Source organism: Vicugna pacos, chromosome 17 (assembly GCF_048564905.1).
Source record: "Vicugna pacos chromosome 17, VicPac4, whole genome shotgun sequence".
NCBI lineage: Eukaryota > Metazoa > Chordata > Mammalia > Artiodactyla > Camelidae > Vicugna > Vicugna pacos.
The window spans coordinates 11,044,378-11,068,401 of record NC_133003.1 but is presented as its reverse complement, the minus strand read 5'-3'; the positions used below and the strand labels follow the sequence as shown (position 1 = coordinate 11,068,401).

At 40.3% G+C, this 24,024-nt stretch overlaps 2 protein-coding genes and 1 long non-coding RNA gene across 12 annotated transcripts in view; 2 read left to right on the top strand and 1 right to left on the bottom strand.

Moving 5' to 3' along the window:
• Positions 1-5,851, top strand: part of CLASP2 (cytoplasmic linker associated protein 2) — a 153,420-nt gene extending 147,569 nt beyond the window's left edge. For all 9 annotated transcript variants that reach the window (XM_031686892.2, XM_031686884.2, XM_031686891.2 and 6 more), the window contains 2 exons: positions 1,287-1,403; positions 3,467-5,851. In XM_031686892.2, coding sequence (XP_031542752.1) covers positions 1,287-1,403; positions 3,467-3,553 — 204 coding nt within the window. In that variant the 3' untranslated portion in view covers positions 3,554-5,851. The remainder of the gene's footprint in view (positions 1-1,286; positions 1,404-3,466) is intronic.
• Positions 5,852-13,209: 7,358 nt separating this feature from the next.
• LOC140686554 (uncharacterized) lies at positions 13,210-22,680 on the bottom strand. Its single transcript, XR_012060379.1, has 3 exons — positions 22,452-22,680; positions 14,391-14,503; positions 13,210-13,375 (listed from the first exon to the last, which is right to left on the bottom strand). It is a non-coding gene; the product is annotated as an uncharacterized lncRNA (long non-coding RNA).
• Positions 22,681-23,029: 349 nt separating this feature from the next.
• UBP1 (upstream binding protein 1) overlaps positions 23,030-24,024 on the top strand; it is a 43,493-nt gene continuing 42,498 nt past the window's right edge. Inside the window, exon 1 of one of the 2 annotated variants that reach the window (XM_006200623.4) lies at positions 23,030-23,713. In XM_006200623.4, coding sequence (XP_006200685.2) covers positions 23,601-23,713 — 113 coding nt within the window. In that variant the 5' untranslated portion in view covers positions 23,030-23,600. The remainder of the gene's footprint in view (positions 23,714-24,024) is intronic. The other variant, XM_006200624.4, reaches the window with a different exon arrangement.

Sequence of the window (24,024 nt, the reverse complement as noted above, 5' to 3'; positions counted from 1 at the left end):
GATCAATTAATAACTCCCCATTTCCCCACCCCCAGACCCTGGTAACCTCTGATCTACTTTCTAGGTTCCTTGTGTAAGTGAAACCATACAGTATTTGTCCTTTTGTGCCTGGCTTATTTCACTTGGCATAATGTCTTTAAGGGTTTATCCATGTTGTAGAATGTATTAGAATGTCATTCCTTTTATGGCTGAATAATATTCCATTTATTCCATTATTCATTTTTATTTATTCTAATATTCCATTATACATTTTGTTTGCCCATTTATCTGTTGATGAATATGTGGTTGTTTCCTTTTTTGTTTTTTTAGTAACAAATATTGCAATGAACTTCCTTGTAATATCTTCTTATATTTGTCTATTTAGAAGTAGAATTCTTAGGTATTGCCAGATTTCTCTCCAACATGCTAATACTAATTTACTGTCATTGACTAGACATAATGTGGTTTTTTTCTGTGCACACAAACCCCAAAATATAAACACTTCAACAAAAATGGGATATTTTGTTAAATGCTTTGCTTAACTTAATCATAGGTTATGAACTTTTTCCATCCAGTAAATAATATTCTGTAATGCAATTTTAATGACTAATACTACATAGTGTATATATTGAGACTCCACATGAAGAGAATTAATCATTCATTTCTTTGTGCATCTACAGTATTATCTTTGTGACTCTGTTCTAAGCCTAATACTACTAAGTTATGAGGTCCTTGAAGATAAGATCCAATCTCTTTCTTCTTTATCTATGCTTTGGTTGTTTAGAACAGAATATACATAATATGTGTGTCATACATACAGTGGGTACTGAATAAATGTTTGCTGAATAAATAACTTAGAGTAATGGTAGGGATGAGACATATAATCAGCTTAATTCATCCTGATTATAGGAGTGCACTGACTGCCAGGCCAAGGGGTTTAGGTTTTATTCGGTAGTGAGGAGCTTTTGAGTTCCCTAACACCGAATGCTTTAGGAAAGTTAATTCAGAGGTTTTGTCCAGGGTGGATTGGCAGAGGGACAGCCTCAGAGTCAGAGAATTGCAACTTTTCAGGCTAAATAAGAAAGAACCTGGTATGAAAGGCTGATAGTGGACTAGGGGAGCCGAAGGGGAAATGGAGGAGGGAAAGTCATGTCTCTGCCTGAAGCAGTGAGGTAATTCCATCTGGTCAGTGAAGCTGTCTCTCCTCAGCACACTGGAGATCTCCTCTTTGAGTTGCACTTCTGTCTCTTTAGGATGGTATGCTTCTCAGATCCCGCAGGTGTGCTAACAAGGACTTTTCTCCCTAGGGATATGATAATTCAGAGAGCAGCGTTCGGAAAGCTTGTGTCTTCTGCCTGGTGGCTATTCACGCGGTAATTGGTGATGAACTAAAACCACATCTCAGTCAGCTCACTGGCAGTAAAGTAAGTAGTGTTGCTTTGCTCCAAAGATGGTGGCCATAGGACATTCTTCAAAATTTAGTTGTGTGTGTTAAAGGGTGAATTTGTTGTTTGGCTTTTAATTAGTCAGGCTTTGAGCATCCAGCTCATTCCTCTGTTTGCAGTTTAGCTGTTTGTACTTTCATTTTATCACTCAGGTGAAGTCAGCAGTTTGGTACGGTGCTTGGTAGACTGCTGTGAGAGAAATTACTGCAACTGACTCTTCCCACTCCCACACCCAAATCCTTAACCCCAAGGATTGTTTAATTAAAAGTAAATAGTAGGGGGGAGGGTATAGCTCAGTGGTAGAGCGTGTGCCTAGCATGCAAGAGGTCCTGAGTTCAATCCCCCGTGCCTCCATTAAAAATAAATACATAAACCTAACTACCTCCCCACCCACCCCAAAAAAACAAAGAATAAATAGTAGTTATATATTCATGGATGTGTATGTCCCAAAATATGGAACAGTTGAACACTTAAGAAATTTTTCCCTATGAACTATGACAATCAAATATTTGGTCTCCTCTTTCTGTTCTTACTATGATCCAGATAAACATATAACTTTGATTTGGTATGTTAAAATAAATTTTCCAGTTCGTCCTTAAGGCTTAAAAAAATAAATGGAATCAGTCTTGCTTTCTGGTTTCTTTGATACTATAAAAACCTTGAAATTTGTTCTAAAGGATGAGGATAAACTGTGTTGAATTATACTTTATGAGCAAGACACTTCATTTAAAGAGTTTTCAAAAATCCTAACAATTGTCATTACTGTAATCAGATTTATTTTTAAAGTAGCAAAAGGGCAGAAAAAATACATATAAAGGAAAAAGAGCTCAGGTGTATATTACATTAAATACCTCTGCAAGTTACAGACAGATTAAAGCAGTGGTTCTTAACCCTTTCTGTGTTACAGACCACTTTTAGATTTAGGTATGATCCCATCCCTAGAAAAAGAAATACATACAGAAAATTTTACACATAGTTTCAGAGGGTTCAGTGAGCCTCTGAATCCCATGGACACCAGGTTAAAAACCCTTTGGTCTCAGAATTAATGTAAAAAAGCAAACTTTGAAAAACAAAATGATTTTCTAAGAAAAACATATCCTAACTTTTGTGATAAGTTTAAGTTAGGTCCTGCCTGATAATCCAGAGTTGTCTGTAAAAGAATTAAAATTCAGCACTTCATTAGAATATGAGGCAGCCTGTAATCATGTCACATGAAGACAGTAGGGAGATGGAAAAAATATTTAGGAATGACATTAAATGGAAAAAGATAGTGAGCAGGACTGGATGTGCTTTGATTAGAAACTATAAAAATATGATCTCGTACAGTAAAGATTGCACAGTGACACAGAGAAATCAACAACGGTCCTGTTAGGAGGGCAGTGGCATAGTTGTCTGGGGTCTTCAGTGCTGGAACCTGTGTGCCTGATTTCCTCTCCCAGCCCATTTCTTTCTACTCCTGGGACCTGAGGCAGGGATGGCACATTCTGTATCTAGATTTCCTCATCTATAAAGTGTTGTGAAGATAAAGAGAGATAATGTCAAGGGGGAGAAGGTATAGCTCAAGTGATAGAGCTGCATGCTTAGCATGCATGAGGTCATGGGTTCAATCCCCAGGACCGTCTCTAAGAATAAATAAATACTACCTAAACCTAATTACCTCCTCCCACCAAAAAAATAAATTAAATAAATAAACTTTAAAAAAGAGAGGTAATGTCAGGCAGAGTATTATATAGCACCTAATACTCAAATGTTTGTCACAATGGTCTTAATGGTAACTTCCTTTTCTAAGTTTACTCTTAAGTTTTGTATGTTATCACTATAACATTTTTTTAAAAAGCATGCTAGAATACTGAGTCATGAACAAACTGAGACTTAAAAAGTTTTTTGTAATTCTTAATTATTGACAGTAACTGGGGCATTATAATAACCCCTCAGTCTAAAATATCTTCTGTGGCTCACCTATGTGTGTAATTTCTTTAATGAGCATCTTAAATGATTTAGAGAATCTTGCTCAAATGATATGTTTTGGCTTGAATCTGCAGATGAAGCTACTGAATCTTTACATCAAACGTGCACAAACAGGTTCTGGAGGAGCTGATCCCACTACTGATGTTTCTGGACAGAGTTAGTGAAGCTGATGGAAGTGAACCAGGTCTCTCAAAGAAAGGACAGACAGACCACCCTCATCAACGAAAGGAAATTTTCAAATACATCTTTTGGAACTTACCACTGTTTCCCAGTCTTAGTTTTTTGTTTTGTTTTGTATTTTCCGTAACAGAGCTATCCTCAGTCTGCATGTAACTTTTATGATAGTTATTCCAAATTCAAGAAGAAACAGTATTAACATCAGTTGATCAATACAAAGGAATTTTTAATCTAATTCATCATTTCACATGTTTGTGCTTCTGTGTCTTCCCATTAACCTTTGCCAGTGTTATGATTGTATAAATTTTTTTAAATGCTGGTTAAACAGGAATGCTTAAAGCTTTAAAAGTTTAACAGTCTAAAACATTTTTTGGCCTTTATTCAAAAGCAGAATAATAATTTTATTGCTACTTTGAGTTTTGTTCTGTATCTTGTCCTATGCTAGAAATATTGAAATGATGTGAAACAAAGCAGGAATAATTTGAACTACAGCTGGACTCTGTTGGTGTTATGGTGATAACATGTCATTAGTTGCAACTTCTTTGGGGTGATCTGTAGTTTAAAACTAAGACTCCAAAGAAATGTTCCAGAATCAGCCAGTTCTATAAAACTAATATCGTTTGTTGGTTATTGATCTTGCCATCTTTATTTAAAACGATGTCCTCTCTCTGATCCCTTAAGAAAGCTGTACCAAATCATCAGCCTGTGTTTTTCTTGATACTTATTAAGATAGAAGGTTTCATTGCAGGGTTTTTTGGTTTGTTTATCTTTGTTGTGAATGATGCTTTTTTTATTTATTAATATCAAATTCACTTATGAATAAACTTGATAATGGAAACAGACAAAAAAAAAATCAAGTGCATGTGTGTCCTTGACCGTCTTCTGTTTCTCATTTAATAAACAAACTAATTATTGAGACATGGGAGTCGACCAACACCTTTTCCTTTAAATGGTGGAACCTGGTTTCCTTTTACCATGAAATTGTCTTACTTGAAAACGTTGATCCTGATGAGAGAGAAGATGGTGCCAAGGCTGTTATCTTTGAATAATGGGCTCAAATTCTCTACCTCTTCAGGGCTAATACTTTTCACTGAGCTGCTGCCTTTTGGAAAACTACTTAAAGGGTGATTATTTTCTGTTACTTTTTAACAAATTTTTTTAATCACCTTTTGCTACACCTGTTATTTTCATGTGCAGCCAACTTTCAAAAATTACCAGTTTTGGTGAAAGGCAAGTTAGATAATTTGGAACCAGGATACTAATGATTGTGCATCTTGACTTTTTTTTTTTTTTAATCCTAACATAAAGTGAATTTGACTGGAAAGGCAAATAGCTATTAGGGAAGCAATTTGCTATTGTTACAGAGTTACGTGTACTTTCTTTGTTTAACTGAGAAAAATGTAGAAATGTATGTAAAGAATTTAAGACAAGAGTACTGAATGGATGATTTGTCATAGGCTTTTACCTTCCTTTGTTTTTGTTCTAGCAGCAGGAAAAGTTTCTCTATATTCCCCCCCCCTTTACCTGTAACAATTTTGTTTTCTACTGTTAATTACATTGTGTATTTATAGTTCTATGCTTACTGTTGTGCATATACTGGCAATAAAACTGTACATAACATTACTTGAGAAAATTAACAATGTATATCAGTGGTTTTTTGCTGTCTCACTGTGTGACAAGTCATTTATCGCATATTTAGGGTTTTTTTTTTTTTTAATTTTTGGGAAGTCCTGTGTCAGTGGTATTCTCATGAATTTGTAAGTACATCTGAGGAGAAAAGATTTGTTAGGAGTAGCAACCACAATCCAATGTATATCACTCTATATGCATGAATATATTATAGTTCATCCTTACAAAGAAAAGGTATTTTAAACATTTAACTCTTCTCAGTAATGGTTTATGTTCTGTGACCTTTGATATGTCTTATAATCATTTTGAATCTAAATACTGATTTAATTTTGACTTCTTCTTTTAAGGTCCTGCTTTAACTACTGTTAAGAACTAAATTGAGTGACTTAATGCTGAATAACTCTCCTTGAAAACTTAGAGCAAGCACCTGGCACCTAAAGGCAGGCATTCAAGAAATGAATTGAGTAACAGAAGAGTATGGTTTAATGTGACGAAGTTAAAGCTCAGTAATGTTTAAAATTCTATAATTTTAGTTGATAAGACTATAAGAAAGTTATTGTTGACTCTTCAGATTGCTATATACAATTACCTTTAATTTGTTCATTCCAGAAATATTAACATGTCAGCTATTAAAGAATGGTGGTTAAAAGCTACTGGTTAAATTTTTTCTTTCTGCTTTTCTTCCCTAAGCTAATTATCAGTGTTATTCACTTACTTGTGCTGCTGAAAACTAATTAAAGGCATATAATTCCAGGTTGTAAAACATGTTTGTTTCTTTTGGGTTTTCAAAATCTGTAATAGATTATTGTAAGAAATGGTTGAACCTGAGGTTTCAAATTTGGAGTAAATTTGCTATGTTCTTTTGTATTTTAGTCTTATAAACTTCAGGTCAAAATGATATTTCACCAAGTTATGTCTTACAGAAAAAAACTAAAATCTTCAGTCCAGATCTATTTGCAAATTCAAGTTTTTCTTATTATTGTTAATTTAGAATAATATTTACAGTAAATAGAAATGCAGATTACTGTGTTACTACATAATACATGAGGCGTTTTTTTACATAATCTTTGACATCTTTGCTTCCTGTATTGTTCTGATTTATTGCAGTTAATCAGTATAGTTTTATAGCTATGAAAAGAAAGTTCTAGAATTAAGCTTTTAAAAAACTGTCATTTAAAATGTCATCCATCTCTATTGTGAAATATTTAGAAAATAATGAAAAACTGAAGGAAAAAAAATTACCCCTAATAGCACCACTTGAGATGATCTGTGTTGCTATTTTGTGAAGTAATAAGACAATGAATTTGATTTAATGCTGAAAACTGTGAGGGAACATTAAGTTTTGTAAGCCAGAGAATAGTAAGTTTAGAATTAGCTAATATTTTGAATGCTTCTGTTGTTCTTTGCATGTATTTAACAATACATTTTGAATATAAAAATTTTTTTTTCTATAGGATGACATCTTACAGCAGCGAAATACTCCTTTGTTTGTATGCAGCATAATCCTGGGCTGTTGCTCTTCACGGATCGTACTTGTAACAAATAGCTATATCTTTAGAGATATTCTAGTTACTTAAATAGCTGGGTTTAAATTATTCTTGTAAAAATAACCTAAAATAGAACAGGAAGATACAAGAAATCTTTATACGTGTCAGAATTTCAGCATTTCAAATTTAACCTACATTCATCCATGTGACAGGTATCTTGAATAGTTGCCTTCAAAGAGGCAAAGTAGAGCAAGTAAGCGTGATAGAGTGTGGTTAATACTATAATAGAGAGTAACACAAGGTGTTGATGGGAGCTGGGGAATCCAGGTAGGGGGGTACACATAAAGTGTAATCATGGAAAGCTTTCTGGAAGAAGAGGTGATGCTTAAACTTAGTGCAGAAGCTTATAGGGCAGGGAGAGCAGAGGGAAGCCAAAGAGCAGGGCAGTGCTGTATGAAATAAGCATTAGGGCATGTCACTGGAACTTTTTACCCATGGCTTCTTTTGGTCAGTATAAAAACTCACACACGCTCTTAAAATTCCCATAAAATATCCCACAAAAATCTGCATTCTCATAATCAGGAAAGCTTGGATATAGCTTTTCTTTCAGTGGTTTTAGTTCAGAAGTTTTCCTTTTCTTACAAAGTTAAAATACTGAATTTGCTTTCCAGACTACTGTACAGGTCATTTGTGTCTCCCCCACTGGTCATCGTTACCCAGCTTAATTTTGCTGGAACATGGGATACCAGTGGGGAATGACCCAGATTGAGTACTAGACACTCTTAAGGTATAATCTAACTGAACTCAGGAATTAAACTGAATAATAGCATGATTAGAATTAACATCACAAACACCTCAATTTTACATACTCTGAAAACTTCAGAAGTGAGTTGGATTTTAGGTTACAATTTTTTTACAGATTGGTCTCTGAATGTAGTTCTGATTACCTTTATTTACTTATTAAATATTTGAGCACCTGCTGTGCATCTGACACCTCTGAAATCTGTCTGCTGTGAACATGTAGCTGTGGATATGGTAATGGGAGAAATGCATTAATGTGCTTTCAGAAATGTGATTGGTATAGAAGGGGCCAGTCTGTAAGTCAGGGTAGAAAGTGCCCAGAGGTGCTGCTCCTTGCAAACCATCTTGACCAGCAAGCCCTTTGTGCAGCCCCAGTCTCCCAGTATTTTTCCCCTTAAAATGGTGTAAATCTGATATTTTATTGTTTGACAAGAGTACAAAAAGAGATTACTTGACAACAGTCTTGCTGGTTTAGTCTAAAGCCAAATTTACACTAATTTTTATCAAAGGTAAGGTCAGAGTAGAGATTTAGATCAGAGTTGGATTATTTCAACAAAGCAAGAAACGTACTTTTTCTTCTCAATCCTCCTAAACCCATGGTTCTCAACTAGGGGCGATTTTGCCCACTGGAAGACATTTGGTGCGATCTGGAGACATTTTTGGTTGTCACAACTTGGTGAGGGAGTGCTACTGACATCTAGTGGGTACCGGCCAAAAATGCTGATAAGCATCCTACGTAGACAGGACTGCTCCCCGACACACACACACACACACACACACCACACACACACACACCACACACACACCACACACACACACACCCAGATAAGTATTTAGCCCCAAATGTCAGTAACGCCCAGGTTGAAAACCTTGCACTAAAGCAAAGGGGTTTCCATGGATAGCTCCACTGGTAATACAGCCCAGTTAAAAAACACTGAGTCCATTTTTTTTTTCACACTAACATTGAATACAGGTGTGAACAATCCAGAATTCACCTCCAGAATTTTAGGATAAATTTTCCCTTCAACACAAAACCTTGATTCGCAACTCAACCCAAACAGTTTTCTGTTCATTTTCTCCTGCAGCTTACTCCAATCTGAAGTTTCGGTCTAATGCTAGGTTAGTCCTTCCATTTTGCTATCATAAGAGAAATGGTGAATTTTTTTTTTCAAAGAACTGATTTCTAGCTGTTGATGTCAGAGAATTTCCATACAGTGAAGTTTACTCCAGGTCTGCAGCATGTGGCTGAGGATACCCAGAGGTTGGTTAGCCCATATTAAAAACTTGATACTCAAATATTGTGTAATTCCACCTGTATGAGGTATGAGGTACCTAGAGTAGTCAAATTCACAGGGACAGAAAGTAGAATGGTGGTTGTCAGGGGCTGTGGGGAGGAGGGAACAGGGAGTTACTGTTTCATAGGTAGAGAGTTACTGTTTGAATGATGAAAAGAATTCTGGAGATGGATAATGGTGATAGCTACAAAATAATGTGAATGTACCTAAGACCACTGAAGTATACAGTTAAAAATGATTAAGATGGTAAATGTTACTTTATGTTTATTTTACCACAATTAAGAATAATTTTTAAAATTAATGATAATCAAAATGAAGTCAAAATGCAAAAGTGATTAAGAACTCTGTTCACCACCTGATTCCTGTGAATGACTATATGTAAATATGTTCAGATAAATAATATATAGAATGATATGTATGGTGGATAATATATAGATACAGAGTATATAAAGGAACTGAGGAGGCAAATTGAAGCAACTCTTTAAAAAGTAGGTGTGTGGCCCACAGAGATTGTGAAATTTCAGTCGGCTTCCTCTCTTGAACTTTTTGCTCCTTTTGGTCCTTAAGTTGATTTCACCGATTCTGACTTCACCACTGATCTCTGCTTTTCTAAATTTGGCATATAGACTCAGACCCACTTTGTCTAAACCCTACCTCCTTTAAGGTTTTCAGTGGACATTTGGATTGCTTCTACCTCTTGGCCATTGTAAAGCTGCACAGGCCTTTTTTTTTTTTTTTTCTTTCACCATTTATGTGTTTCTAGCACTACCCACAGTATTTGGAACATAGCAAGTCTTTCATTCAATTTTTTTTTTAATTTTTCTTTTTTTTTTAATTTATCTTGTTGGGGGGGAGGTAATTAGGTTTATCCATTTACTTTTATTTTTGGAGGAGGTACTGGGGATTGAACCCAGGACCTCGTGCATGCTAAGCAAGCGCTCTATCACTTGAGCTATCCCCTCCCCCACATAGCAAGTCTTAATACCTACTTTATGTAAGAAATACTGTATACTAATTGTTCTTTGCCAGGTGTCAGGTTTTGTGCTAAGTACTTTAGATATATTAACATTTTATTCCAATCCTATAAGGCAAGTATGATTATTATTGTCATCCCCAATTTACTGAAGAGACTAAGACTTGGAGAAGTTAACTGATTTGCCCAAGGTCGTGTAGCTCATAAGCTATCTAACCAGGTTTTAACCCCAGACCGAGGCCAGAGAGAGAAAACTGAATCTGTGCTATGACTTCTCTGGTTATTGTGCATGAATATTTTTAAGTCTCCCTCCCAACTTTGTGAATATTGGTGCCCTTAGAAAAAAAACCTATGGCATTTCAAAACTGCTCTTTAGATATTTTGAATAACTGATGCATAAAAATACTGAGTTTCTAAAACTGCACACATCTCACCATCTAGGGAAGTACTGAAGTACTCAGAATAAGTAAAAATATGATTCATAGTAGTTAAGGAAGAGGATGCAATTTCCACATCCTTTACCTCACTGGAAGCACTGATAAAGCCTTATTCAACCCAAACAACATTTGTCTTGGAGATGCCTAATAACCCAAAGTGTGGCTAGGACGGGCAGCCAAGCTCCAGCCTGACCATCTCACTGAGACTAATACTTCTGATTTCATCATCCTTTACAACTGTTCTTCCTCCCTTTGCTTGCCCGTCTTCAAGCCTGGCTGGTCAGTGACATCTCAGGAAGACACCAGACTGCAGTCCTAAGAAGGGGTAGCCCACCCAGACTGGAGTACAGGTATAGAAGGCTCCAGGGGGAATGTCTCCAAGAAGAGGAGAGATGGAAAGAGGAAAAAGAAAGAAGGGGATTCCTGTGGTGAGTGAATGTATTGAGAAGGGATTTTCTCAGATTTGGGCAGTGAATGAATGAAGGTACCTTGATAAGCAAATGGAAAGCAAAGTACATATCACAATATACTATATCCTTATTTGTGAAGAATATTTACACATAATGGTGGTGATAATGAAAGCTGGGTTCACCAAGAAGCTGCTATAGCTACAAGTGGGTGGTATAGAGATTACTGAATCCCCACCTTCCACTGAGGAAATTAAACAGTGTCTAAAAACAAGTATCTGGAGACATTGCTAAAGGTTGAAAGTGGCTGCTTTGGAAAGTGGCAACTTCATGAGAAGGGAGATGGGGGCAGGGCACTGTGCTTTGTCATAAACTTAGCAGTACTAGTGGATGTTTTAAACTATGTTACGTTAACGACTTTGACTTCCTTAAAAAATAAATGAATCACACCAGTACTTCCAGACGTGTACTGTTCACAGTGGCAAAAACAATAACCCCCCAAAAAGAAGAAAAAACACATGTGTACATGCTAGAGTATTTGAGATGTGGGGTGTGACTTCATTTGTGGAAATACATATTTGTTTTATTAAAGCCTTATCCCTACAAAAAAAGTAAGTAAGCCTTCTGGTCTTTTTCTGTTTCCTTGGCCCAGCCTGACTTTTTTTTCTGCTTCCATATTTAAACCAGTTTTTATACATTACAAATATCAGTCTTTGTTGTATGATGTTTAGTCAGAAAAAAAAAAAGAGTGGTATTTCAGTTGAGAAAATTCCTTACCTCTTCAGTGATCCACAGTGCACGTTAGTGTATGCAGCACACCGATCTAGAGGTGCCTGAGATAAACAGCACTGGGGGATGGATATTACATTGTTCTTTGATTTCAGAATCCTTTTAGTTTAGCAATTGTCAAGCAGTTTGTGGACTCCACCTTGAATCTTTCCAGTTAGCAGCTATTTTTTTTTCATTACACAGTCTCACAGGAAATCTATGCACAGATTTATTAACTACAATACTGGGAATGCTAGTGCTGCACCCCAAGGTCATACAGCCTCCAGCCATGAAATCTGTTGCATCATGGTAAAATATAAAGTAGCCTGATTCGAGTTATCAATCAGATTTACTGCTTGAGCAATAAATACTACAAAACAAATGTAATTCTACTACATTAAAAAAAAAAGTGTATTCAACAAATACCTAGGCATCTGTTCAAATGTCGGGCATTGATCCAGGCACTAGGAATATTACACTGCGAACATGGACAAAAATCTCTTCCCTTGTGAAACTTAACATTCTAGTTGAAAAGAAAAGATAAATAAGAAAAATACTGCATACGTGAGATAGTGATGAAGACTAAGGAAAAAAATCAGGGGAGGAGATAAAAATGATGAGGAATTGATGGGATCTTACAAAGACTGACCAGTAAAGGCCTCACAGAGAAGAATATTGAGCAAAGAGATGAAAGAAGTGGAGTATGATGGTATCAAAGAAAAATTAACCAATAGTCAATCTAAGAAAGAAACGGAAAGTTACACTGGGGCCAACCCGAGGATTATAACCTAGGAGACAGTCTTTCAGAAAGCTCTGAGGACTTTTTGCCTATTAGAGATTGGAGCACAGTTATATAAGTTTTTGAGACAGAAGGTCATACATCAAAGTAGCACATTGACAGTTTACACAGTCCAACAAGGCGAGTAGTGGGTTACTGTGACCCTTACAGGTTTGAGAAGGGAATGATGTCTCCTAAGGAGTTACCTCGCTGGCACCAGGAGGAAATTGGGGTGTGTGTGTGTGTGTGTGTGTGTGTGTTTGTGTGTGTGTGTGGTGAGTAGGCATTCTTGTGTTTTCTCAGAGGATCTAGTTAATGTCTAATGCAGGTACAGAGTACACACCATAGGGGAGGGTGTAGTGGCTCAAATTGGCAGAGAGAGATTTTTTTTTAATTGAAGTATAATCAGTTTACAACAGTGCGTCAATTCCTGGTGTCCATCATAAAGTTTCAGTCATACATATACATACATATAGTACTTTTCATATTTTTTTCATAATAGGTTACTACCAGAGAGAATTTCATGTTTTAAAATTTTCTTCTCCTCACTTAAAATAATTTTATTTCATCAGTAGTGGAATAACGGCTCCCAAAGATGTCCATGTGCTAATCCCTGGAACCTGTGAATGTGTCACCTAATGTGGCAAAAGGAACTTTGCAGATGTGACTAATTTAAGGATCTTGAGAGAGGGCGAGGAGCCTGGGTTATCCAGGTGGGCCCAATAGAATCATCATAAGTGAAAGGAGGCTGGAGAGTCAGAGTGAAACAAGGAGGTCTGATGGCCAGAGGTCAGAGTGAGGTAGGAACCAAGGAATGCAGGTAGCCTCCAGAAGCTGGAACAGGCAAGGAATCAGAGTCTTCCCAAGACACTCCAGAAGGAATGCAGCCCTGCCAACACTTTAACTTTAGCCCAGTGATACTGATTTCGAATTTCTGACCTCCAGAACTGTGAGATAATATATTTGTGTTGTTTTAATCCACCCAGTATTTTGTTACAGCACAACAGGACACTAGACCTGTGGTTGGACAGACCTGTCAACTGCTTTAGCAAAGATCTCCAGAACTTCAGTGGCTTTCGAAAACAAGCATTTATTTCATTTATAGAACCGTGTAATGCAGGTTGGCCACAGGCTCTGCTTCACGGGAACATTCAGGGATGCAGCTCCCGTGGTCCAGCGCCTCCTCCGTCCCCTAGGTTTCACAGTCCTCCGCGGAATACTCTGCATCTGACTAGATGGTAAAGGAAGAAAGAGCATAGACAGTCACAAGGGAGAATTTCAACAGCCGGGCATGGAAGATGCAGAGGTATTTCCACCTGCGCTCCATTCGCTGGAATGGGTATAATTACAAAGCCACCTCTAGCCTTGCAAGGGAGACGGGACTGTACTTTGTGTGCCTAGACAAAAGGAAATTGGTTTGGTAACATAGCTCATCTGTTACAATCCACCTTTCCAGCCACCCAGTGTCTGTGTACAGCTTCATTCTGCCCACAGAATGCAGTCACTCTTTCTGCAAGGGATAAAACCCCAAGTCCCGGTCAATACACCCCAAAGTCCAGATCTCCAGGGACGAGTTCTTTCCATCAGGTCTGGATGTTAAGGGCAACCAGAATCTGTCAGCCTGAACAAGAGAATGCAAAGACTCTCATGAGAGTTTTGAAATGGCCAAGACTGGAAGTAACTCATTGCACTCCTGCCAGTATCCCACTGGTCAGAACTCAGTCACATGGCCACACAAAACTACACAGGAACCTGAAAAATGCAGTGAAGTTATGTTCAAGAAGAGGAGACAAGCACTCCACGAAGAGGGGTGAGTAAAGACACAGGGTGGTTTAGTCCTTCATTACCTCTCACTTGGAAGACATTTCTATTTACTTTACCAAATGCACTGACTGCTTGCAGAGTCCTAGCCCAATTTGCTTTCAGGGTTAGCATTTTATCTACGGCAGCTTCTTCTGAGTGTCTCATTGGTCCATGCCACTCGTGAAAGAAAGCATCCAACACATACTGAAGGAAAGTGCTTAGAGACCCAGGAAAACATCCACTAGTGAAACAGAACAATAGCGAGTTTGTAGATTCTGCTTCTCCTCTTTCTTCCCTGATATCTCTGTTCCAGGTTTCACTGCAGTTCTTGTTTTAAATAGGAAAGAAGCCAGGATGGAAGAAGGGGGAAGGACTTGCTGACCAGTGGCAGGATGGGTGGTTAGCCCACAGCCTCCAGCTGTCAGCCCGTTTCTGGCCAGTACCTGCCATGTGGAGGTCCTATACTTCTGGCTGTAGGAACAGGGACACACCTGGGCTTCGTGTGTGGGTGCTTCATCTTAGTATCTGGTGCACACTGCGGTCACTCAGGAGCAGCCTTGAAAGGTAATAGGGAAAGAAAATCCTTCCTGTGGGGACAGCTTCAGGTGACACACCCGCTTATCCCTTTTGTGGGGAAAGAACAGTGGCCTGAGGGGGGAGGGTACAGCTCAAGGGTAGAGCACATGCTTAGCATGCACGAGGCACTGGGTTCAATCCCCAGCACCTCCATTAAAAATAAACAAATAAATAAACCTAATTACCTCCCCTCCAAAACAAACAAATAAAAAGTGGCCTGAGATTAGAGTGAACATATGTACACACATTGAATGTATATGTTATGTGTATATGATTTTATATGCACACACACTCAAGGGCACTGGTGAATCACCTGTCTCATCAGGGTACGAGAAGCAAAAATATTAAAATATAGCTGTGTTAATAACTGTTCTTCATTAGCCTTTGTCTGATATCCCCATCCTATGAAAATGTAAAAATTAAAACCAAGAGCAAAAACAAACAAAATGGATGCATCAACAATCGCAATTAATTATCCTAGCACAAAAAGATCCATAAGGACAATCTTCATGGGGCCAAGACAGCCTAATAGAGTATTTTGGCCAAAAGGAAGAACAGAGAAGGAAAAATACCCCACATTCAAGACAGTACAGAACTACGTTATTCAACATTTTTGGAAAATGGCCCTAGGTCATTATGACCCAGATTTAACTTGCCAGTTTATTAAAAGGCTACAGTGTGACTAAAAATAATGTGACAGCTTGCCAACCCTCTATAAAATTATTCTTTATTCCAAGAGAACCTCCCTTTAAGAATATTTGAGAAGCCAGGGTTTGTTTTTTTTTTTTCCTGATTCCCTTGCTATCAAATGTGAGAGAAGACTATGACAAGTGCTCACAATCTAACTTGTCTGAGATTTTTCTTTCATATCTGGGAATTATCTGTGCACAGTTCTGGGACACTTAAGTACTGAGATTCTGTTCTGCAATCCTTCTTACATAAAAGAATCATTCCAAAAATCGACTTCCAGTCCAGTGAGATGTGTGGAAAATACCCCCACAAGGTGACTCCTTCTGAAACCCTGAGTTGAAAATAATTGTCTTTGCTTGAAAAATCTAATTGTCCATGGGCTGAGCTAGCCATGGATTACTTGAAAAGTTGCAGCTTCTACATTGCCTTCCAGAATCACAATCTCTTGTGCAGGCCCATTTTTAAAGTTAAGTACCACAAGAAAAGAGTTGAGCACTGCTTAATCTAATAATACTACAAATTTAGCCTGCTGTTTATCAGTATCAACCATGCCTTGCCGAAGGTTCATCTAAAAGTCATCTGCTTGCTGTTTTAACCATCACAACTTAGTCACTGTTGTGAATCAGTATAGACCTGTTAAATAATGAAGTGATCACAGTTCCTGCAAACTAAACAGGGACATTGACCCCAAGAGTTGATGTACCTCTAAGAAAAGTGGACGTGTACTGTTATCCCTGCCGGATGAAAGCAAATTACTTCTGGTATTCTGGTTATTGGGAAACAGAAAGAGGCATTTGCAGGTCAGTAACTGCCTGTACAACTATGGGCAGTATTGATTTGCTTCAATAAAGAACCATCTGAAATGGAAGCTAAATTCAGCCCAGTGACATTGATTTCATTCTTCTGGCCCCCAGAACTTAAGGGAATACATTTGTGTTATTTTACGCCACCTAGTTAGCAATTTGTTACAGCAGCTATAGAAATCTAACAATAGCCACGTTGAGATGAATGGAATTGTGTTGTTTTTGAATATAATGAACCGTTTTCCGGGGTCATCTTTCCTGTTTCAAGGTAGGAGACTTGAACTTCTTAAGTGCCACTTACATCAGGATCATCACCCTACTATCAAGAGAGCCTTGAGTTTAAGGCTTTTGTAATCTGGAGCATGAATGTAAATAGACAAAGAAAGAGGATCTATACCTTCAGCTTTTCCTTATTCATGCCCTGAGAACCCTAGGCTGCATCTAGTGATGCCCATGCCTAAAACATTAGATAGGGAAAAGCAAATATAACAAAACATTAATAATAGTCAGGTATGTGAGTTAAGAATATATAGGTGACATTTTTCCTCCTCTTTCAGCTTTTCTGTAGGTCTTTTAAAATTTTAAATACCTAGTCAAGAAAAAAATAAGAAAGGCCATTAAGTTTTTTGGAGAAGCCCAATTTTGTATTAAATTTGCCTAGAAAAAAGAAAAATCCCTGTTCTGTTCTCCTCAAGATAAAGGAAATTTGGAAGCATATGGATTACCAGTTCCACAGTTCTCCAGAGTAAAACTTTCAGTCATGAACAAGTAAAATATTGAAGAAACTGCCAGTTGACTGGGGTGTCTCAGTGACACGACTGTAAGCTGTAGACGGTCCACAGTCACATACAATCAAATAACATTTCATCCTTTGTGAGTTTTACAACATGGTCAAAGACACTATGAGCAATATCTGCGTTTGAGGTGTCCACTTATCCAGGGCACAGTGGTCAGCTCACTCTTGTTGATGGGCTAGGTCAGAGACTAACAGCTCCTCAGAGATTACACACAGTAGCAAATACTTACATCATGCTTATTGGGAACCAGGTAGAGTTTTATGCTCAGCCAGTGTATTACTTATTTAATCCTCACAACAACTCCATGAGGGAGACATACTATTTTTGCCATTTTACAGATGAGGAAACCTGAGCGAAAGACAGATTCTGTAACTAGTCCTAGATCGCACACCAATAATTGGCAGAGCTAGAATTCAAATCCAGGCAATCTAGCTACAGAGTCTAACTACTGTCTTACTTTCAAAAGAGTACCTGGTCCTTACTTGTGGTTATGTGGTCTACATGATGTTCATATTCCTCCCACATAGTTTCAGTTCTCAGAATCTGGTTGAAGGGCATCCCCCACGCCAAGCACATACAGAACCAGGAAGGTAACATTTCCATTTTAAAGGCAAAGGGAATTTTATCAAGTCCCACCTAATGATCTTATTAACCACTAACCTCAGAATGAACATATTGTTAACTGTTCCAGTTAACTGCTGTTAACTATAAAATTTTGCTGGTTTTATATTCAGTTGACTTGAAGTATTTCAAACATTTTCCTACCTACCCAGTTATAGTATTTTTTTTTCACAAAAATGGCCACAATTTTCCAATCCCTCTGCTATTTCCCTTAACAAAAAGAGAATCGGGGGGGGGGGAATGTGCATTTTATCATGGTGAAGCATTTTTTAGAGCCAGCAGACAAAAATCATCTTTGCTCCTTGTCAGCATTTATATCCACATGATTTCTGCGATTTTGCATCTCCTCCTGTCAAAAGGCTGTTTCTGCATCCCCTGGATCTCGGCTGGTCTTATGACTCACGTTGGCCAAGAGATTTGAGCAGAATGATGGTGCTCAAGTTCTAGGCCGAGGCCTCACACTGCCCTGTTCTCTCCTGGAACTCATTCAACCACCAGAAGTATAAGGCAGAGCTGGCTTGCCAGAGGATGGGGGCTATGCCCCACAGTCCCAGCCGAACCCTGGAGGTAGGAGAGGGCCAGCCAAGGTTAGCAAGGCCACGCCACGACTGATTGCAGGTGCATGAGGAACCCTCGCTAAGCTCACAAGAGTTGCCTAACTGAGCCCAGCTAAATTTCTGACCCACAGAAGCTTGAGCTAAGTAAATGGTGCTTATTTTAAGTCCCTAAATTCTGAAATGGCTGGTTACATAGCAAGACCTGAGGGACTCTGGCTCACTGGGTACTGAGCGTTGGCTTTCCCAAAACCTCCACCTGTCCCAAAGTTGTACCAAACACCCCATTGTCTTCATCTCTTCAGGCTGCTCTAACAACGTACCACAGCCTGGGTGGCTTATAAACCACAGAATTCATCTTTCACAATTCCAGACGCTAGAAACCTGAAATGGGGGGAGGGGGAGCACCCAGACAGGAGAGGGCCCTCTCCTGGGTTGCAGACTTCTCATTGTATACTCATATGGCAGAAGCCTAGGGAGCTCTGTGGGGGTCTCTTTTTAATAAGAGTACTTAACCCATTCAAAGCTCTGCTCTCATTACCTAATCACCCTCCCAAAGGCCCCACCTCCTACTACCATCACTTTGAGGGTTAGTTTTCAACATATGAATTTTGAGGGAAAACAAACATTCAGACAGTAGCATCCATGAACCTCTTACCAGAGAATCTGAAAGGATGCATGTTTTGAAACAGTGAAGCAGCCCATGGACCATCACACAGAAAGTGTCTGCTAACTCGTTAGCTTTGAAAATCATGCCATTTTTCACTGATTTTTCTTAAGGAAAGATTAATTGCTGTGCACTATTGAATCCAGGGCTCAAATGTGAATGTTTCTTAAAGGCCTGATTTCCTCTATCAGGACCTCATTCTTCCTATTCATTAGCTGTTTCTAAGCCCTGATTGGATGAGGGTCTGTAAGAAGAGCAGCTGTTCCTTGGCTGATCCCCAGGGTCACATCTAATGGAGAGACAGTGCTATGTCTGGGATCATTGACCATGGCCATAGCGCCTTTCTGTCGAGAGCTGTAGCAGCTTCATTCACAACTTTGCAAAATAGCAAATAGTGTTCTTCAGTTGTGGTTAATCTTCACCTTTATTGGCAACATAAAATTCTAGTGGTGAGGTTTTAAGATCATTCTGCAAGAGGCAGCCCCTTAACTTAGTTGTTCTTTTCAGTGAAAGTTTCTGTGTGGGTGTATCTCAAAGATGTACTTCAGTTTGTATATTCTTTGGAGTGACAGTATACAAATGCCATTTTCACACTACTTGTTTAATCTACTTACAGGGACTCTTTATTTTTATATACTAGGGAAATAAAAGTTTTGTCCATGATCTAAGTTCTAAATAGGTTTGGGTTTTTTTCTGTGCTCTTTTGATTTTGCTTATGGTGCCATTTACTATGAAGAAAGTAAATTTTTATTTCACTGTACTTTGTTTCATCTTTTTGTAGGGAACTCTTTATATTTTAGGGGAATAAAGCTTTTGTCCATCACCCAAGTTCTAAATAGGTTTTTTTTTTAATTCTCTTTTGATTTTTCTTATGGTGGTATTTGCTATGAAGAAAGTAAAATCTTTTTGTGTTGTCAGTCTCTTAAGATTTCTAGATTTTGTGTCATAATTTTAAAAGCGTTTTGCTCCCTGAGTATCTAAAATTATTGTCCCATATTTTCTTCTAGTGTTTTATAATTTTGCTTTTTATCCTTTTAAACATTTTGCTGGAAAAAAAACAAACCAGACTTCAAGATGCTTAGAATTAATTTTGGTATCTTTTACAGACGGTTAAAATTGATTCCCAAACTATTTATTGAATACGCTCCACTGATTTGAGAGGTCAGTTTTTACTGCATAATAAATTTCCATATGTATATTGATCTAGATTTTCCAGATTTTTCATCCTCTTCCCTTGCTGTTTTGTTCATTCACCAACACACACTCTTTCATACATTTAGGTTTTATAGTGTCAATATTTTTTGGCTTTTTCTAATTTTTTGGATTATTTTTGCTCATTTAATTTTCCATATTAATCTTAGAATCGATTTGTCCAGTTAAAAACAATTCTATTAGTATTTTTACTGGGATGATATTAAATTTATTTGTTAGCTTAAGGAGATCTTCCATTATAATATTGGATGTAGTATTTATTATTTTCAATGTATTTTTGTGGTTGTTTTGAGAACTTTAAACTTTTGCTCCCATAGTTCTTTACACTTCTTATTGGATTAGTTCCTAGATATTTTATCTTTTAAAATCCTATTATAAATTGATCTTTTCATTATTTTTTCAAACCTGTTTGTTTATATAATGCTATTGATTTATGAATACTTATTCATGGTGTATGCAATGTTATTAAATTTTTACTTGTTTCTCATGAGATTTCCAGGCATACAGTCTATAAATGGTGATAATTTTAACCTCCTTCTTTCCATTTTATGATCTAATCATGCTGTTTTAGTGCCTTCAAAACCTATTAAGTGATAATGATGAATGTAGCTGTTCTGATTTAAAAATATGTCCACAAGTTCTCTGATACTCATTCCTTCAAAAAATGCAGACTAATTCTTTTTGATCAAAGGCTGGACTGAATGACTTGCTTCTATGAAACAGAAATAAAGTGAAAGGGATGGTGTGTGACTCCTGGAGATCACATCATAACAGGCACTGCCATCTCTTTCCTCTCTTGCTTTACCTACTCTGGGAGGTGCCAAGGCCAAGTTTTGAAGACACTCAAAATTTCTTGTGGTCTTCTTGTGGTCCGAAATGTCAAAGCACTGAGGCTTCTGGCCAGTGGTCATGCAGGCAAGCTTGGAAGTGGATCCTCCTGCCCTAGTGAAGCCTTCCCAACTGCAGCCCCAGCTGATATTGTGACTGTAACCTTAAGAGAAACCTTGAACCAGAACAATACAGCTCAGCTGCCCCTCCTTCCCCAACATATGTGTTGGTGTAGTTTTTATTTATTGGACTAGATTATAAATTGATTCACAATAAACACACAAAGTTTAAAATGAATTGTATTAGCTTGGACTGAAAGGGACAGTGACAGTACAATGTGAAGAGAGGTCTTTGGACTCCTGCACAACTACAGACAGGAAGCAGCTGAGAAAACAATTTAGCTGTAAACATGGGCTACTTTTTTATGGAACTGGAAGGATAACTCATGAGAGTGGAGCCAAGAGTCCAGTGGGTGGAGGGAAGGGCCCCTGAGTACTCCCAGAAAGTCGACAGAGTCCTAATCAAGGAACCGGCAATATTTACCTATTAGATTTCAGAATTTCTATGGACTAGCATCTGCTGTGTGCCTTCCATTTCTCTCCTCTCTGAAGGGAAATGCCTATAAAGGCCCAGTTTTCTGTGCCTCCCTCATCATTGCATGTGATGTATGTGGTAGTGCTTGGTGCAGACTACTTACTTGTCTTTTGAATTCACAGATCTTCACATGGAAAGGAAACATTTCAGTAACACCCAAGGAACTGCATCCAAGAGCCTCATCTGCTCCAGGACCTCACAAGATTCTGGACCTTAATGCTGTAATAGAAGGAGAATTTTGCAGGGGTCTGGGGAGAAAGGAGTGTGTGCTGCATGTGGAAAGAATGTAAAACATTTGTGGCCAGAGGGTGGATTTGGGAAGTTTTAAAACATTCAACTCTCCTCCCATCAATCTGATTCTGTGGCTGCTTGACTAACAGAATATAATGCAGAGTAAAGCTTCTGTATCAGTTTGATTCCAGTTGAAAAAAAAATGGAGAGTTGTTGAAGATGGTAAGGCAGACTATAGATATAGGGACCATGGCAACGGGATTTTGCAGTGGGGGGCACTGGGCTCAACTTCAAATACAGCATGGGTAAGTGGGGATTTAGAGCCAAGGAGCTGGGTAGGGTCAGTGGATGGAAAGTTACTAAGAGGAAACATCAAGGGTAAGGGGGTTTCTGGTAGAACCCACCTAACAGGATTCTTGTTGAAGGCAGGCAACTGTATGTGATCAGGAATCACCTATGCCATGGTGGAGGTTAAGGAACCAGATGAGATATGGAGGCACAGGGTTCCTAAACTGACTTAGCAGGATTCTAGGAGGTCAGGAGCCTGAGGGAAGTTTGATCCAGTATAAACAACCGTTGTCCTAAAAAACTAGCAACTTCTACTTCTTGACTTTTGGGACACTTGCTTTTGGAACCCAACTGCCGCGCTGTGAGGAGGTCAAGGCCACACGGGAAGGCCATGTGTGGGCATTCCAACAGCTCCAACTGGGGCCTAGTCCACAGCCAGCATCAGGCAATAATTATGAGTATGGAAGGCCCTGATCTGACTTTAGCCCCAGCAATATGACTGCACCCATAGAACATACCCTGGGTGACAGTCACCTAAGCCCAGTGAACTCCAGAACCACGAACAGTAACAACAGCAATAACAACTGCTGTCTGTTCCTGCGACTGAACTCCACCCTTAACTCAAGCTCGCCATACTACTCACAGGGATTTGCAGTTGAGGGAACTTCACGGAGCCCTTTCCCGGGAGCGTTGATTGGCTTGCACTCACGTCAATCAAGACTTTTTGCCCAATGGGCCTTTCAGCCTCCAGACAGGGTGTGAGCTTATTGGCTAAGACTCACAACCAATCTCCCCACCTCTACTGTGGGCAAAATCCAGAAACTACCCAGAAGGACCACACGGGATCGAAGCACGTCCAGAAGTGGTGTTTAGGGCGGCTTCCTCAGGTGCAGTCCAATGAACTCTTTCTTTTGGCAGTAAATTCTGTCCTCGAGCCCGCCCAAGAGGAAGAAGATTATGATTGGTTGTTTAGTACAGGGGCACAGAGACTCACGGGAACCTCCACTAGGCACTTGCTATTATTGTTCAGTTAGCCTGTCAATCAGCCCGCCTTTCTGGATGAGCGGAAACGGAAGGCCCTTTTGGCACCGCCTCTTCCTGGGCTGGGGTGCGGGGAGACCGCCAGGCCGCTCGGGCTGGGACTGCCGTGAAGCGCGGCGCGGCGCGGGGCGGGGCGGGACGGGGCGGGCCTGGGCCCAGGGCGAGCGCGGGGGCGGGGCCGCGGCCGGGGCGGGGCCGGAGGAGGCGGAAGCGGCCAGGGAGCTCGAGCCGGAACCTTATTGAAGCCAGCGTCCGGGCCGGCGGAGCGGCGTCGGCGGGGTTGGCCGGGGCGGCGAGGGGCTAGAGCCGGGGCGGTCGGGCCGAGGGCCGGGGGTCGAGGCTGGGGGTCGGGTGACGGGCGGGCCAGGCTCCCGCCCCGCGCGGTCCCGGGGAGGATGTGGCCGGGGGCCTCGGGGCGGGGCGGCCGGCGGCGGCGGCAGCGCTAGTGGCGCGTGGGGTGGGCGGCGGCGGCGGCGGCGGCATGAGGCGCGGGGCCGGCGCCCGCGGGAGGGAGGCGCTGCCGGCAGCCCGGCCGCTCCCGCTGCAGCTGCTTGCCGGGCTCTCCGCGTCCTGCCCGCGGGGCCCCGGCTGCTCTCCTCCCGGCCTTAACCCGGGCCGCCGCTGGTGACCACTCGCCGCGCCGCCGGAGGCTTCACCCGCGCCCTCCCCCAGGAAGCGCCCGCGGAGCTCCGGCCCCTTCGCCCCGCTCGCGGAGGCCGCTCTACGCGCCGGGCGGCGGCGAGGCCGGAAGATGGCCTGGGTGCTCAAGATGGACGAGGTGATTGAGTCCGGGCTGGTGCACGACTTCGACGCCAGCCTCTCGGGCATTGGGCAGGAGCTGGGCGCCGGCGCCTACAGCATGAGGTACGAGCGCCGGGCGGGCGGGCGGAAGCCTCTGTCTCCTTGGGGAAGGCCTGCACGACCCTGGGCCTTTGCCCGGCGCCATGGAGCCCTGCGGGCCTTTGCCCACCGCGGCAGCGGGCGAGGGAGGGCGGCCCCGCGGGCTCCGGCTGGGGGACCGCTTTGGAGGGCTGCATTTTTACTGTAAAATGCGCTCCGCTGTTAGGATGCCTTGAGTTGGGGGTGATTTCCTTCAGGTGATTCACAAGCCACGTAGAGCTGGAATACAGTGTACGAAATGGTAGGACTTCTGTTGAAAACACTCTCTAAGGTTT